The 17302-nt window shown below is 33.6% G+C and overlaps 2 protein-coding genes across 2 annotated transcripts; both read left to right on the plus strand.

Moving 5' to 3' along the window:
- LOC129288469 (outer plastidial membrane protein porin-like) lies at positions 1 to 3304 on the plus strand. The gene is made up of 6 exons (XM_054925063.1): positions 1 to 159; positions 276 to 343; positions 923 to 1033; positions 1904 to 1990; positions 2161 to 2369; positions 2701 to 3304. Exons 1-6 carry the CDS (start codon positions 111 to 113, stop codon positions 3005 to 3007), a joined length of 831 nt encoding a protein of 276 aa, XP_054781038.1. The 5' UTR covers positions 1 to 110; the 3' UTR covers positions 3008 to 3304.
- A 4677-nt stretch (positions 3305 to 7981) lies between these two features.
- LOC129288477 (outer plastidial membrane protein porin-like) lies at positions 7982 to 11407 on the plus strand. The gene is made up of 6 exons (XM_054925075.1): positions 7982 to 8187; positions 8307 to 8374; positions 8945 to 9055; positions 9987 to 10073; positions 10244 to 10452; positions 10785 to 11407. The coding sequence occupies exons 1-6, from the start codon at positions 8139 to 8141 to the stop codon at positions 11089 to 11091; spliced, it is 831 nt and encodes a 276-aa protein (XP_054781050.1). The 5' UTR covers positions 7982 to 8138; the 3' UTR covers positions 11092 to 11407.
- Positions 11408 to 17302: the final 5895 nt, after the last annotated feature.

Consider the following 17302-nt stretch of genomic DNA (forward strand, 5'->3'; position numbering starts at 1 on the left):
AATTAGGGCTTCCATGCTTATCAGCCCTGGTCACCACTGCTCTGGCTATTAAGCCGTGAGCTTCTTTTAGCTGTGTTGAAAATTTCATATTCCCATTTCTTGGGATAGCCATGGGTAAGGGTCCTGGTCTCTACACTGACATCGGCAAGAGAGCTAGAGGTATTCTCTCTTCTATCTGGACTTGTTACTATGCTTGTGCTTGGGATTTTTAATCCGTGAAGTGCTCCTCATTTCGTCTTCCTTTTCCTTTTATTTAATATGTTTTTCGGTTGTAGATCTTCTGTTTAAGGACTATCACAGCGACCAGAAATTCACCATCACCACCTACTCGCCTAGTGGAGTTGTGAGTTTTCTCCTTCCCTCAGTCATGGATATGCTATCTGCTATACAGCATAACGTTCTTGGTCTGACTGTCCATGTGCGATTTTAAAATGCGTGCGAGGCCTGCCAAATTTATCTGTGGTTCGAAATTCGAAGGGTTGTGTGAAAGAAACAGCTTGCCTAATTCTTGGCTTCCTTTTTATTTCTTTCATTTTTTTTCTTGGGGGTGTTTTAATTGGATTCAAAGTTCGTGGTTTAAAACTTGAATCAGCACCACTTGCAGGAAATGATCCTCTAGTGGTGCAGCGTTTAGTTTCTGTGGACTGCTACTGAACGTACCAGCGTTTAGTTTCTGTTGTCTGTAGAAGCATGAAAGCCATTCTGTATCTTGCCCAAAAGATGTAGGGATAACCAAGAGCCAAGCTTTACAGTGTTTTGGATGGAAGTCAAATTACGCTGATATTATTTCAGATGTTGTTTAATGCTGACAAAATGGTTTGCACTTTGCAACCTATACGATGATGAATAATGATATTCACATCCTTACTCAGTTTTGGTGTCATTTGTACCTCTCTTTAATAGCCTATGTTTGCTATCGCAGGTTATAACGTCATCAGGAACTAAGAAAGGTGACCTGTTCTTGGCGGATGTCAATACTCAATTGAAGCACAGAAACGTCACCACTGATATTAAAGTTGATTCTGATTCTAAAGTAAGTACTGCACCTTTGTTTACTTTTTATTTTTTATTTGCATGTCTTGTACAAATTATGAAACCAGTTGGGGTGAATGATCTGAGTTTTATGATTTATCACCGTTGCATCATGGTTTTCAGCTGATTCAATAATATGTTGGTATATCCTTATTGTTAGGTTAAAATAGGATCCCCATGTCTGATTGAATGGATTGCACAGCTTGACTTTTAGATTGTTCTTGTTAATCCAAACACTTTTCACTGTGTTTTTAAACCGTAAGTTTATTACTCCCAAGGTTGGGTGATAATTTTATTTAACTTACATCAATTTACAAGCCAATTAGAGAAGTTATTTGGGGGGGAAAAAAAACTAAACTATGCTTACAAGTTAGATGAGCATGGCCTAAAGTTGAAGGACGTTTCTCCATTGCATGTTGGGATGCCTTTGTTTATGCAGATATCCTTGCTATTATCCTCAAATGTTATATTTTAATTCTTTAGAATTTTTATCTTTTCTGTGATAATTATTTGAGCTTTGCTTGACTGCATGGAGATGTTTCGTGTTGGAAAAGTGTTCTTCAGTTCTCTTCTTGTGTGTGCTTATCTGGTCATTGAAATTCATTGTATGCTGAAATTTCTAGTAGACCTATGCTTGCTTATCACTCAGGATGGGTGAACAGAATGTAGCAGATATATGCTTAGTGGCATTTTTATCCAGGTCTCTGGCTTTTTAAATTCTTAGTTACTAACCAATGTCTATTCATGATATATAAATCATTTCGATAAATAACATTGGGCAATGCTGATATTGCTCAAGTTTGCAAACTTATGCTCTTCACATTCCTATGATATGATTTGACTAAAATCTGTTAATGTTTGTGCTCTTTAGCTCTCCACCACAATCACCGTTGATGAGCCTGCTCCTGGCTTGAAGAGTATCTTTAGCTTCAGAGTTCCTGATCAAAGGTCTGGTAAGGTGAGATGATCGAACATTTTGTAGAAATACTTAGCGGGTGTGAGAAATCTTGTGTCAGTAGGTGGTTGTTGAAGCCAAAATCCAACCTTATTGGAGATTTAAAATTCCTTGAACCGTCACATCCTTGGTTGTCTGTAGAATACGTTGTCTGATTTGTGGTTCTTAAACAGGTGGAACTTCAGTACCTGCACGACAATGCTGGGATAAGCGCAAGCGTTGGGCTAACAGCGAACCCAATCATCAACTTCTCAGGTGTTATAGGATCCAATGTCCTTGCTATCGGCACTGATGTCTCATATGATACCAAAAGTGGTGATTTAACTAAAGTCAATGCTGGATTGAGCTTCACGAAGGCAGACTTTATCGCTTCACTGACTGTGTGAGTAACTGTTGCGTCTCCTATTGTGAGAATTGCGGTTGAAAACACTCTAGTTGATTCCTTTCCAACTTCTACAAGTGAGTCTTAGCATGTGGGAGCAAGGAAGGTTTTACATTTCCCAGTTTAAATTAATCTTGAGCTTTGTTTTGGTAATAAAATCTATGATAGCTACATGTCAAGGCCCTATAGCTGTTGAGTGAACCTTAGGAGTTCGTGCTGTGGAGTTTCTTAAAATAAACCCGTTTGTTGTTCTTTTTATTGTACATCTTCATATCCTTCCTGTGAATGATTGGGAGTACGTCTTTTGATACGATGGTTTTTACCTGTTCAGGAATGAGAAAGGCGATGCTCTGAATGCTTCTTACTACCATATGGTGAACCCCTTGACCAACACGGCTGTAGGTGCTGATGTGACTCACAGATTCTCAACCAATGAGAATACCTTCACTCTCGGTACCCAGCATGCCCTGGATCCATTGACCACGTTGAAAGCTCGTGTCAACAACTCTGGCAGTGCTAGTGCCCTTATCCAGCATGAGTGGCGTCCCAAATCGTTCTTGACCATCTCTGGGGAGGTAGACACGAGAGCCATTGAGAAGAGTGCCAAGGTTGGGTTGAGTTTGGCTCTCAAGCCGTGAGGGATTTTGAGCTATTCTGGCGAGATCAGGAGGTGGGCACCAGGAGCACATGGTTATTTGCAAGCCAATTTATTTTCGGAGGTTGGTTTTCTTTTTGGACACAGTGTTCCTGGTGTTTCTTGCTCATGAGTGTTTCAAATTGGTAAAAATAATTAGTAGATGATTTAATAAACGCGATATTACTCTTAAATTTAGACAAGCTCTGCAAGCCTCACTGTTAGACTGAGGATTGATACTTGCCGTTTTGCCTGTTCTCAGCGTTATCAAGTCTAGGATGTTGAGATCGTTTATATCTGATGGGATATCTTCCTCTGTCATTCTTTTATTTTTCTCAGTTTTTGTCAACCGTCATTTGTTGTTAACTTTCTTATTAAAAGCGATACGCGTGGCTTAAATTATGCATCTAGCAGATGTTGACGCGAGCGAAAATTTTGTGGGTCTTATGGATGTCCGGTCGGGCAGTTTAGCTTAGATTGGATAAATTTAGAAACAGTGCAGGGCACTTTTTGATCGATAAGCGTTGACATAGACCTGTGTGACTTGATAAGCTCTTGTTACCAAGGCCGTTTTTAAACTACTTGCTGCCGGTGCATGTTCTCGTTACTCATAGGAGCATTCACGAGATGGGACAAGATTGAGACATTTTTATCCCATGTCTCATTCAAAAAAAAAAAGAAATTTATCTCGTATTTCGTCCTATCTTGAAAGTCGTCTTGTTTCGTTAGAAATCAGGACAGGATTAGAATAAGATTAGGAAGAAATGTTTGGATAATAACATTTCTTAAAATTTTAAATCATATAATTTATTAAGTTTAAAATCAAAACAACGCGAGTGTATAGATTATAATTTAAAGTTAATTATTGAATTATGTCAATTACAATTATAAGCATATAACACATTGTAATAACAATTATAAGTGGGAGTGTTCACGGGACGGGATTGGAACACTCCTGTCTCGTGTCATGTCCTAAAAAAAGATTGGGATTGAATTTTAGTCTCGTGTCTTGTCTTGTCTCGTTAGAAGTTGAAACAGGATTGAGATAAGATCGGAATATTTCGTCGTCTCGATAAATGGGATAATATTGAAGAAAGATTTGAATAATAATATTCATTAAAATTTTAAATTATATAATTTATTAAGTTTAAAATTAAAACAATATAAGTATATAAATCATAACAATTTAAAATTGATTATTGAATTATATTAATCACAACTACACATTATAATAGCAAATATAAGTGATCTTTATGCTATAAGATTAGCAACAACAAGCAAGTCAAGCACAACATTAAATCATTGTTCTTTTACTTTAGTATAGATATATTAAGCTAATTACTCTTCTAAAAGTAAAGCAAGAAATACGTTATAAATAAAATTTTAAATTATATAATTTATTAAGTTTAAAATTAAAACAACATAAGTATATAAATCATAACAATTTAAAATTGATTATTGAATTATATTAATCACAACTACGCATTATAATAGCAAATACAAGTGATCTTTATACTATAAGATTAGCAACAACAAGCAAGTCAAGCACAACATTAAATCATTGTTCTTTTACTTTAGTACAGATGTACTAAGCTAATTACTCTTCTAAAAATAAAGTAAGAAATACCTTATAAATAAAATTTATTAAATAAATAGATATAAGAATAAATTATATTAATATAATTAATATATTATAAAGAAAGATATCACCATGTTTACTCCATATCATTAAAATTATCAATATAAAAAACTCTAGTTTTAAATAAGAATTGCAAGTATTGAAATTATAATTGATATAATTAATATAAGTATAAATTATATTAATATATCTAAAATAAAAAATAATATATATAATATTCGGGACAGGACAGGACATTCCGATGGTAATCTCGTGTCCCGTCCCGTCCCGAAACCCTTTCGTCCCGTAAAGTTCAATCCTGATTATTTTTGGACCGAGACAAAACCCGTCCTAATATGATCAGGACGATACCAGGGCAATCAGGACGGGTTCAAGCTGAACATCCCTAATTACAAGTAATCTCTAAACTATAAAAGCAAAGACAACAGACAACTCATGCACAATATCAAGTTATTGTTGTTCTTCTTAAGTTGTAATATGTTAAATTAATTATACTCACGAAAATAAAGCAAGAAATATGTTATAAGCAAAAATTATTAAATAAATAGATATAAAAAAAATTATATTAATATAACTAATATATTATAAAGAAAGATATTACCTTGTACTTTGTACTTTGTATCATTAAAATTATTAGCATAAAAAATTTTAGTTTTAAATAAAAATTACACGTATTGAAATTATAATTAATATAATTAATATAATTAATATATTTTAAAATTATATATATATATATAAATAATATTTGGGACATTAAGAGTGTGTTTGGTTGGAGGGTTTGGAGGGGATGCTCCCCTTCCCTCATTTATTTAAGAAGTTTTGTAGGGGAGGGGAGCCAAAATAATCCCTCTCTTCCCCTCCCCTCATATTGCTCCCTTTCAAATTGAGGTTTTTTTAAGGAGAGCTAATTTTTTTTGATTATTTTACCCTTATATATTTTTTAATGTTTAAGTATACCCGTAGCTAAAAAAGAAAAAAACTCTTCTTCATATCAGATGGTGTTTCACTCCCAAACTTTGATTGACCTCATTGAATTTTAAAAAAATAAAATTCATCATATTTTATTATATATTTAAGAGATTTATTTGTTTTTTTATAAAAAATTATTGTCATTATAATTATTGGTTTAATTTTTTTATTCACAAATTAACAATATGATATAATGATAGTAAATTTTTAAAAAAATCATGCAATTTAAATTGAGGTGTAAAATTATTTTCTATAAGGAACAATTATAAAATTTTAAACTAATGTATAAAAATATAATAGTAAATTAGTTATTACCTCCCCTCTCCTCCTAAACTAAATAAAGAATCATTAAAAATCCCTCTCCTCCAATGAAACTAAACAAGGTAATATTAAAACCCTTCCCTTCCTTTCCCTCTTCTTGAACCAAACACATCTTAAGATGACAATCTCGTGTCTCATCTGATCCTGAACCTCTTATATGTCTCGTCCTGATTGTTTTTTTGGCTCGAACGAGACCCATCCCAATAAGATTGAGACAAAACCAAGGCAATTGAGGAGGGGTACAAGTTGAACATCCCTAATTACTCATGGGACATTGATTTTAATTTGCATTGTATTAAATTAGTTGATTAAATCGGTAGACTAGTGAACCGACTATCTAGCCATTCTAGGCAAGTGATCAAGTCGGGAAATGGTTGACCCAATTCAACTTAGTTGGCTTAGGATTAACTTGGGGTAACCCGTGCAGCCCAATGAGTTGGACAAGTCTCGTAAGTGAACTTCGTCTTTTTTTTTAAATTGAAAAATATTATAAGAGCCTCCCAAATACTAGATCGAATGTAAGGAAGAGAAGAAAAATGAGAAGAGGATGAAGAAGATCTCATATAACATAGAGAGCAAATAAAAAATGCAAGGAAAAACTAAAAGATCTATCTGATGAAAAGAATGAGCAATACCACTAGAGTTCTCAAATACATCTCACCTGAAGAAGAATAAGCAAAGGACTAAGTGAATGCGTGAAGAGAAAACTAGAAAATGAGGAAGATTAGAAGATTTTGGGGGTGGGAGTGAAGTGATACATGTTTTTAAAAGAACTGATCAGAAAGTGATGAAGATAGAATCCGTGTGTAGATAGAGCCCGTGTGCTTTGTTTTGCAACACGCAATATTGATTTCTCATCTTGAGAAGCGTGAAATAATTGATTTTCTTGGTCATTTCAATTTTAAAACAAGTGTTCTCTCTTTTCCTTTACTACTTTTTAATATAAATAATTTAAGGGTTAAAGATTAAATTTTCCCTCATATTTTGTTTGAAGGAATGTCTATCACCTTATGCTATTAAGTAAGGCGTTTATATCACTGTATAATTTTACTTTGGTGCAAATCTCTCCCTCCGCTTTTCTCCCATCATTCATCCTGTTTTTTGATTACATGGCTCATCTGTAAGACCTACTTATATTGACACCTTGGGGTTTGGCCCTCATTTTGTAACAAGGTTTGGAGGCACATTTAGATACATGAGGCTTCTTAAGATGTTTTTTTAACGTTATGCGATGAGTCAAGTTTTGAAATTGCTACATGTTCATGAATCAACCAGCAGGATGTTGTTTCTGTTTTTTCTTTTTTAATTCTGTGTTGATTTGTTTGGTTATGGCTGTTTAAGTTTAAACTAATTCTAAGTATGAAACTGTGAATAATTCATTTTATTAGTTATCTCTTCCATTAAAAAATGTAAGGTATTTATTGAGGAGTTGAATGTTTAAAAATGTAAAGTATTTTTAATCTTTTGAGGTATAATCATTGTTTTTTTTTTTAAAGTGCTCATATTAATGATGATTTTATATTTATTATAAGATATTTAATAAAGATAAATATGAAAAAATAAAGTTAATTTTAAAGTAAATAACTACTTTATTGAAAGTGAGATTAGGTTAAAAATATTTTATATTTTTAAATGAGGGAGTATTTTTTATTGTAAGTTTTTTTAAATTGCTTCTGGTGCTTTCAATCTCATGATGAATATTGAGTTTCTGCTCGTGAGTTTGGTTGTAATCGTTTTATTGTAATAAAATTTGCCTTTTTTGTCAAAAAAAAAAAAACACATTTCTCGTCTTACCGTTCAGAGAAATCGATATTAAAAATGTAAATGTATATGAAAAATAGATTTCATTCTCACAATATTATATAAATAATATATTTGTCATGAAACATCTGCTTTCAAACCCAAACTTTACATATGTTAATTTTCCTACCTAGTATTTTCTTTCCCCCCGACGGTCACATGTGGCTGAAAAGCGGTTGATGTTTTGGATCGAACGGTTCATGTATTTTTCCTCCTGAAGAAGTCACAACAACGGAATACCACTCGAAAAGGAATTAAGACGAAATTAGTTGATCCAAAAAAGAAATCAAGACGAAATTAGGGTTTCGGCATTTGTCTGCCCTGGTCACCACCGCTCTGGGCTATTAATCCGTGAGCTTCTTCTCGCCGTGCCGAAAATTTCAGATTCCCATTTCTTGAGGTAGCCATGGGTAAGGGTCCTGGTCTCTACACTGACATCGGCAAGAGAGCTAGAGGTATTCTCTCTCCTTTCGCTCTGGATTTGCTGCTATGCTTGTGCTTAGGATTTTTAATCTTGGAAGTGTTCCTCCTATATCTTCCTTTTGCTTCTATTGAATATGTTTTCTGGTTATAGATCTTCTGTTCAAGGACTACCACAGCAACCAGAAATTCACCATCACCACTTACTCGCCTAATGGAGTTGTGAGTTTCCTTCTTCCCTCCTTTATGGATATCCAATCTGCTATGCAGCATTATATTCTTGGTCTGTTTGTGCATGTGCGATTTTGAAATGCGTGGGACGCCAGCCAAAATTATCTTTGTTTCACAGGTTGTATGAAAGAAACAGCTTGCCTAATTCTTGGCTTCCTTTTTATTTCTTTGATTTTTTTTTTCTTGGGGCTAATTTTATTGGACTGCAAGTTTGTGGTTCAAAATTTGAATTAGCATGTAGCACCGCTTTCATGAAATGATCTTCTAGCGGTGCAGCGTTTAGTTTCTGTGGACTACGACTGAACGTTCCAGCGTTTAGGTTCTACTTATGTAAAGCATGAAAGTCGTTCTGTATCTTGCCAAAAAGATATGGGGATAACCAAGACGTATGCTTTGTAGTGTTTTAGATGTGAGTCAAATTACGCTAAATATGGTGTCAGCAGTAGTTTAATGCTGACAAAATGATTCGTACTTTGCAACCTATATATGATGATATTTACATCCTTACTCAGTTTGGTGTCATTTCTACCTCTCTTTAGTAACTTATGCTTGCTATCGTAGGTTATAACATCATCAGGAACTAAGAAAGGTGACCTATTCTTGGCTGATGTTAATACCCAGTTGAAGCACCGAAACGTCACCACTGATATTAAAGTTGATTCTGATTCTAAAGTAAGTACTGTGTCCTTGTTCTGTTTTTTTCTTTTTTATCTTTCTTTATGTTATTTGACGTTTTCCTCCGTTGTTTATTTGCCTATATTGCACGAATTATAAAACCAGTTGTGGTGATTGATCTGAGTTTTATCACCATTGTATCCTGGTTTTCAGCCGATCCAATATGTTGGTGTATCTTTATTGTTAGGTTAAAATAGGATACCATGTTTGATTGAATGGATTGCCCGGCTTGACTTTTAGATTAGCCTTGTTAATTCAAGCACTATAACAGTGTTTATAAACCGTAAGCTTATTACTCCCAAGGTTGCATAATAATTTTGTTTGGCTCGCTTCAATTTACAGGTCAATTAACTAAGTTATTGAGAATTCAGAATTTAAAGTAATTCTAAACTGTACTGGTATGTTAGTCTAGATGAGCATGGCCAAAAGTTGAATGATGTTTCTCCATTTCCTCTTATGGAGATGTTGGGATGCCTTTCTGCATGCAGAGGTCCTTGCTATTATCTTAAAATATTATATTTGTTTATAATTTTTTTCTTTCTTATTTTTTCTGTGATAATAATTATTTGAGCTTTTCTTGATTAGATGGGGATGTTGTCATGTTGGGAAAGCGTTCTTTTCCTTCTCTTCGTGTGTACTTACCTTGTCATTGAAATTCATTATATGCTTAAATTTCTAGTAGACCTATGCCTGCTTATCATTTAGGATGGGTGAACAGAATGTAGCAGATATATGCTAAGTGGCATTTTTATAAAGGTCTCTGGCTTTTTAATTTCTTAGTTAATAACCTATGTCCATTCATGCTATATAAATACTTCGATAAATAACATTGGGCAATGTTTTGATATTGCTCAAGTTTGCAAACTTATGCTCTTCACATTCCTATGATATGATTTGACTAAAATCTGTTAATGTTTGTGCTCTTTAGCTCTTCACCACAATCACCGTTGATGAGCCTGCTCCTGGCTTGAAGAGTATCTTTAGCTTCAGAGTTCCTGATCAAAGGTCTGGTAAGGTGAGATGATCGAACATTTTGTAGAAATACTTAGCGGGTGTGAGAAATCTTGTGTCAGTAGGTGGTTGTTGAAGCTAAAATCCAACCTTATTGGAGATTTAAAATTCCTTGAACCGTCACATCCTTGGTTGTCTGTAGAATACGTTGTCTGATTTGTGGTTCTTGAACAGGTGGAACTTCAGTACCTGCACGACAATGCTGGGATAAGCGCAAGCGTTGGGCTAACAGCGAACCCAATCATCAACTTCTCAGGTGTTGTAGGATCCAATGTCCTTGCTATCGGCACTGATGTCTCATATGATACCAAAAGTGGTGATTTAACTAAAGTCAATGCTGGATTGAGCTTCACGAAGGCAGACTTTATCGCTTCACTGACTGTGTGAGTAACTGTTGCGTCTCCTATTGTGAGAATTGCTGTTGAAAACACTCTACATTGATTCCTTTCCAACTTCTACAAGTGAGTCTTAGCATGTGGGAGCAAGGAAGGTTTTACATTTCCCAGTTTAAATTAATCTTGAGCTTTGTTTTGGTAATAAAAACTATGATAGCTACATGTCAAGGCCCTATAGCTGTTGAGTGAACCTTAGGAGTTCGTGCTGTGGAGTTTCTTAAAATAAACCCGTTTGTTGTTCTTTTTATTGTACATCTTCATATCCTTCCTGTGAATGATTGGGAGTACGTCTTTTGATACGATGGTTTTTACCTGTTCAGGAATGAGAAAGGCGATGCTCTGAATGCTTCTTACTACCATATGGTGAACCCCTTGACCAACACGGCTGTAGGTGCTGATGTGACTCACAGATTCTCAACCAATGAGAATACCTTCACTCTCGGTACCCAGCATGCCCTGGATCCATTGACCACGTTGAAAGCTCGTGTCAACAACTCTGGCAGTGCTAGTGCCCTTATCCAGCATGAGTGGCGTCCCAAATCGTTCTTGACCATCTCTGGGGAGGTAGACACGAGAGCCATTGAGAAGAGTGCCAAGGTTGGGTTGAGTTTGGCTCTCAAGCCGTGAGGGATTTTGAGCTATTCTGGCGAGATCAGGAGGTGGGCACCAGGAGCACATGGTTATTTGCAAGCCAATTTATTTTCGGAGGTTGGTTTTCTTTTTGGACACAAAGTGTTCCTGGTGTTTCTTGCTCATGAGTGTTTCAAATTGGTAAAAATAATTAGTAGATGATTTAATAAACCCGATATTACTCTTAAATTTAGACAAGCTCTGCAAGCCTCTTAGACTGAGGATATTCTTTGATGCTTGAATTACAAGATATTTTGCCTTGTGATGGCTTCTCTCAGCGTTAGCAAGTCTAGCGTGTTGAGGTCTGATGTGATATCTTCCTTGTGATTTTTTTATTTTTCTTATTTTTGTCAACCGTCATTTGTTGTTAACTTTCTTGTTAAAAGCCACACGCATGGGTCTTGTGAATGTCCAGTTGGGCAATTTTGTTTTAGATTGGATAACTATAGAAGCAACGCAGGACACGTTTTGATGAATATATCGATTGGCTCTGACTCCTTCCGTTCAACAAGTGTGGATGAGGAATTGTTGGTCAGATGCTGTCAATGCTGAATTGTCATGGGTGTTGAAAATAGCGCGCTTTCTGGGCTGCAAACTATAGATTGTGTATTGAAAAAAAAACAACAAAACAAAATCAAACATTGAAATGATAAAAGATGAGGGCGTGAGAATTTTTTAAATATTCTGAAATTGGTGATACTAGACTATGAAATATTTGTCCTATGATATTTTTGGGAAAATGACAAAATACTTTTGAAATTAATGCAACTCACAATCAAGCAATGCAATAATTATTATTTAGTTCTGGGGAACGTGTTTGGCATTTTTAATTTTTGTTTACATCACATAGTATTTGTTTTCTGTGAGTATAATTTACTCCCTCCCTTTTTCAATTTTGAGAAAATAACTAATTTATACAGTTTAAGAAAGTTACATATAATAATTATGTTTGAAATTTAAAAAATTAAGTTTATTCCATAATTAATAAAATAAAATTGTCTAATGAAAATTAACATTGATTTTATGATAGACAATTTGAAAAAACTGTAATAAATACTTTTTGAAATTTGTATTTTTTTAAAAAAATAAAAAAATACACCATATTTTTTCTTATCTTTAAAAATGGAGTGAGCATTGAGAAATAATTATTTTGATTGGGTTATTGATGAAAATATAATAAAAAATGATTACTTTTTCTTTTGTAAATTTATTTATCAATCAAAATAATTAAAATAGTCATTTTTAGAAGGCGGTAGTCATTTTTAAATTTGTCTATAAATAACTTACAGATTAAAAAAATAATAGCAATTTGTCAATAACATAAACAAATTAGTTATTTCCTAATGCGTAATAGTTATATAAGACAAATATGTTATTTTGTTAAAAATAAAAATACCAGACAAGCCTAGGAATTAAATAATTACTTCCTCCGTTAAAAAATGTAATATTTTTTTTAAAGAGTTGGATGTTAAAAAATATAAGGTATTTTTAGTCTTTCAAGGTGTAATCATTGCCTTTTTTTAAAAGTATCCCTATTGATAATGACTTTATATTTATTGTAGAGTGTTTAATAGAGATAAATATAAAAAAAATAGGGTTAGTTTTAAAATAGAGAATTACTTTATTAGGGATGAGATTTGATTAAAAATATTTTATATTTTTTAATGAAGGGAGTATCATATTTAATAGTACTTTTTATCATTTGCATACATTAGAAGTACTATTTTTTTTTTGTCGTTCTCTCTAATTTCAATTTGATTTTTTGCAAATAAAATTTGTAGCGTTCCAACTACAACTACAGGCAATGGACCTTCCGAGCTACTACAAGTGGTGGTGGATTTTTTTTTTTTTTTTTTGGTTTACATGACACGTGAAATATGATAATTTCTGAAAGATGAAAAGAATCTTTAAACTTCAAAAAAAAAACTCATTTTATAGTTGAGGCAAAAAAAAATTATTGTTATTATTTGGGAGATTGATAAAAAAATATATTTTTGAAATTTGCAAAGCACAAAGAAATATGATGAAATATCATAATAATTGTATATTTAGGAAATTGCCTGGCATATTGCTCTTTGACGAAATGACAAATTTGTCCCGATTTAAAATTTAAAATGAAATATAAAGGATAATAATTACTTAAAAATAGTTAGCAAAATAATGAAACATAAAAGTTGTAATAATGAGGAAATTAGCTTGTATTGCTCTATGCTAGGCATACACATATACAGGGCACTATCGCACAATAATGTAGTTAGGCCAAATATATTAGACTGGATTAATGAAATATTGGACCAATTCATAGGAATTCCTCTTACATCAATAGAGTATTGGATCAATTCATAGAACTCCTTCTTACATCCCCCCTCAAATGAGAGGGTAAAGGCTAAACCTCAAGTTTAGACCTTAAGTAGGCAAATTGAGTTGGAAACAAAGGTTTAGTCATCAGGTCTGCTATTTGTTGATAGGATGGAACATGATTAATAGATAATTGACCAACCAATACTTTGTCACAAACAAAATGCATATCAATTTCAATGTGCTTTATTCGAGCATGAAAAACAGGGTTTGAAGTAAGAGTAGCAGCACTTATGCTATCATACCAAATGATTGGAGTTCTAGTATGAGGGATTCTAAGTTCATCTAACAATGACTGAAACCATGTGATCTCAGTTGGAACATTAGCCAAGGCCTTATATTGGGATTCTGTGCTTGAATAAGCTACAACATTTTGTTTCTTAGAGCACCAAGAACTTAAAGAATTGCCAAGATAAACACAATAACCAAAGACTGATCTCTGATCAATTAGACAAGTTTCCCAATTTACATCAGCAAAGGCAATAACATTTAAGTTTGTAGAAGGTCTGATATATAACCTAAGGTTAACAGTCCCTTTAAGATATCGAAAAATCCTCTTCACAACTTGCTAGTGTGATGGTCCAGGCTTGTTAAGAAACTAAATGAGATGACTAATAGTAAATGGAATATCAAGTCTGGTATTTGTTAAATACTGTAAAGCTCCAACTACAGATCTGTAACTGGTAATATTGCTGAGTAATTTATTATATTCAGACTTGACAAATTTCCTAAGGCTATTAATGTAGCATAAGGTGCAACAAACAACATATTGTGTTTTTTAAGTATGTCACACAAGTACTTGCTTTGGTGAAGAAACAATCCAGGTGCATCTCTTTTGACTTCAAAACCGAGGAAATAGTGAAGATTTCTAAGGTCTTTTAGAGCAAAAAGACTATTCAAATGCTTATTAACTAGTTGTATTTGAGAAATATCACTCCCTTTGATGAGAATATCATCAACATAAATAAGCATGACAATGAACTTATCTATGCAAAGAACAAACAAGGAGTTATCACTCCTACTATTATAAAAGCCCATATGAAGAAGAACATTTCTCAGTTGATCAAATCAAGCACGAGGTGATTGCCTTAGGCCACATAAGGCTTTCTTGAGTTTGCACACATGATTTGACCTTTGAGGATCAACAAAACCTTCTTGTTGTAACATAAACACATTTTTTGAAATAAAACCATTTAAGAAGGCATTATTTATGTCAAGTTGCTTGATTGGCCAATTTAAGGTGACAACAACAAAAAGAACAACTTTAATGGTATTTAATTTGGGAATTGGACTAACGGTGGCTCCAAAGTTCATACCAACATCTTGTTGAAACCCTTTAGCAACAAGTCTCACTTTATGCTTGTCAACAGATCCATCGGCACAATATTTGGTTTTAAATACCTATCTATAGTTAATGACCTTCTAATTTCTTTAAGGTATTAGATCCCAAGTTTGATTTTTTGTTAAGGCATCAAATTCACATTGCATAGCCTTTTTCTAATGAGGAATGGATAGAGCTTCAGCAACACTTCCAAATTTTGTATCAGCAGGAGATTTCATCACAGTAATACTAATATAAGGATATTTGGGTTTGAGAATACCTTTTTTGGATCTAGTGACCATAGGATGGCCAGTAACAGGTCGAGTAACAATATCTTCTTGAATAGTAGGAGGTGAATCACCAAGAAAGGAATCACTGATAGATTCTTATTCATCATATTTGTCAAAACCCAAATCAATGGGAGTAGCATCAGTATCAAGAGCTATATTAATCAAAGAGGTCGAGCATGTTGTATCACTATGTAAAGACCGAATAGGAGATTCATCACCCTTTTGAGAATGATTCTCTTAAATATATGCGATAGTGGTTTGTTCAAGACAAAAAGGAAAGGAAACTGGTTATTTCACAATAGTAACATTAGATTGTGATGAGCACAAGAAACCTTTAGCAAAATGAAAATTACTCTCATTGAATACAACATGCCTTGATATAAATACTCTTACAGAAGAATTAAGACACTTAAAGCCTTTATGTTGACCACTATAGCCAAGAAAAAAGACAACTTGTAGAATGAAATTGTAGCTTATATTGGTTGTAAGGTCGCAAACTTGGATAACAAGCACACCTAGATACCTTTATATTTTTATAATCTAGCTTTTTTTTAAAAAGAACAGTGGAAGGAGATTTACCTTTAAGAACAGTAGTAGGAAGAAGATTAATAACATGTACTCCTGTATGAAAGGCTTCCCACCAATAATGAAGGGGCATATGTGCTTGAGCAAGTAAGGTAAGGCCAATTTCAACAATATGCCTATGTTTCCTCTTAACCCTACCATTTTGAGCTGAAGTATAAGGACAAGACATGTGACACTGAATACTAAAGGAGATAAAAATATCTTGTAGAGACTTGTATTCACCACCTCCATCGTATTGTAATATTTTAATTCTGCTGTTAAGCATATTCTTAACCAGGTTTCTAAACTGAATGAATACTCCTTTAACTTCACCCTTATGTCTTAGAGGATATGTTTTAGAGGATAAATACAAGTATAACAACTATAGTCATCGATGAAATGGATATAATATTTAAAATCATTTACTGATTAGAGTGGAGCTGGACCCTACACGTCTATATGAATGATTTCAAGGGGAGAAGAGGCACGAGAATCAAAGACAAAAAAGGAAGGTTATGCATCTTGCCAAACTAACAAGCTTCAAAAAAAGTGGTTTATCATTGCTAAAATTGATATTACAATCACATAATATTTGTGACAAAATTGCAAATGAAGGGTGGCCTAAATGATTATGCCATTCCATTAACTCATTACATGATTGTTTGCTATTTCTTCAAACTAAATAAACTGAAGGTGAATAAACTGAAGGTGCTTTACTTCCTTTGTCTTCATCATCAAGTTGATAAAGACTCTCCTTATCAAGTGGTCCTTGGAGCAACAACATTCCTTTTCTCTTGTCCTTCACAAAACAAAATTTAGAGTAAAAAACCACAAATACATCATTATCATCAGACATTTTACAAACACTTAAAAAAATTTTAATAGCTTGAGGAGCATAGAAGACGTCAGTCAACTTAAGCTTTTGTCCAATTTTGCAAAAAACATAACTATTACCAGTAGCAATAATGGGAATAGATATACCATCACCAACATATAAAGCCATTTTACCTTTGTTGCCCACTGCATTCTCAATCACATTAGGATCATTAGTAACATGATGTGTGGTACCACTATTCATGTACCAGTGAGCATCATTAATAGTTCCTGATGTTGCAAAAAGAGCATTGTAGTATTGTGAATGGTAAGCATTTTGTGCAATAGAGTTATTAGCAAAAGCAAAATTGCTATCAAATAAAGAATAGCAATCACAAGCAGAGCAACCAGCACGATGATAATACTGGCATATCACATGACTGTTGGAGTGAGATAGATAACTATGACCATATCCATCTCGAGTTCTTCTAGTATAACCTCCTCGTCTCTCACAAGTATGAACCTAAGGAGCACTATGTCTAAGGGTAGCAAAATGAGCTATTGGAGTTCCAAAATGAAGGTTGGACAATTGACCATTCAATTAGTTCAATTGCTCAAGCCGATTATCATAAGTGAGTGTTAACATCTAGAATTTCATGTGATTTGAGCACATTTTTCTTGTAATTTTAATATATTTTGGCACAATTGTACATATTTTGAATACTCAAGTTAGAAAAATGTGCATATTGTTTTGAAATTTCAAACCATAGCTTTATTTTGGTATTTTGAAGCTAATTTATTGATATTTTGATTTAAGATTTGGTTGGATGCATTTTTAGAATTTTGTTGATACTTTTGGAAG

The sequence above is a fragment of the Prosopis cineraria genome, unplaced genomic scaffold (assembly GCF_029017545.1).
Source record: "Prosopis cineraria cultivar Desert tree isolate PC_DT_omini unplaced genomic scaffold, ASM2901754v1 PC1, whole genome shotgun sequence".
Classification (NCBI taxonomy): Eukaryota; Viridiplantae; Streptophyta; class Magnoliopsida; order Fabales; family Fabaceae; genus Prosopis; species Prosopis cineraria.

What these genes read in the sequence shown, in the direction of transcription:
- LOC129288469 (XM_054925063.1), top strand. Translation starts at nt 111, where the DNA reads ATGGGTAAGGGTCCTGGTCTCTACACTGACATCGGCAAGAGAGCTAGA. An exon ending in CATCGGCAAGAGAGCTAGAG is followed by an intron (nt 160 to 275) that starts GTATTCTCTCTT and finishes TTTCGGTTGTAG; the next exon opens with ATCTTCTGTTTAAGGACTAT. An exon ending in CCTACTCGCCTAGTGGAGTT is followed by an intron (nt 344 to 922) that starts GTGAGTTTTCTC and finishes TTGCTATCGCAG; the next exon opens with GTTATAACGTCATCAGGAAC.
- LOC129288477 (XM_054925075.1), top strand. Translation starts at nt 8,139, where the DNA reads ATGGGTAAGGGTCCTGGTCTCTACACTGACATCGGCAAGAGAGCTAGA. An exon ending in CTTACTCGCCTAATGGAGTT is followed by an intron (nt 8,375 to 8,944) that starts GTGAGTTTCCTT and finishes TTGCTATCGTAG; the next exon opens with GTTATAACATCATCAGGAAC. An exon ending in AAGTTGATTCTGATTCTAAA is followed by an intron (nt 9,056 to 9,986) that starts GTAAGTACTGTG and finishes TGTGCTCTTTAG; the next exon opens with CTCTTCACCACAATCACCGT.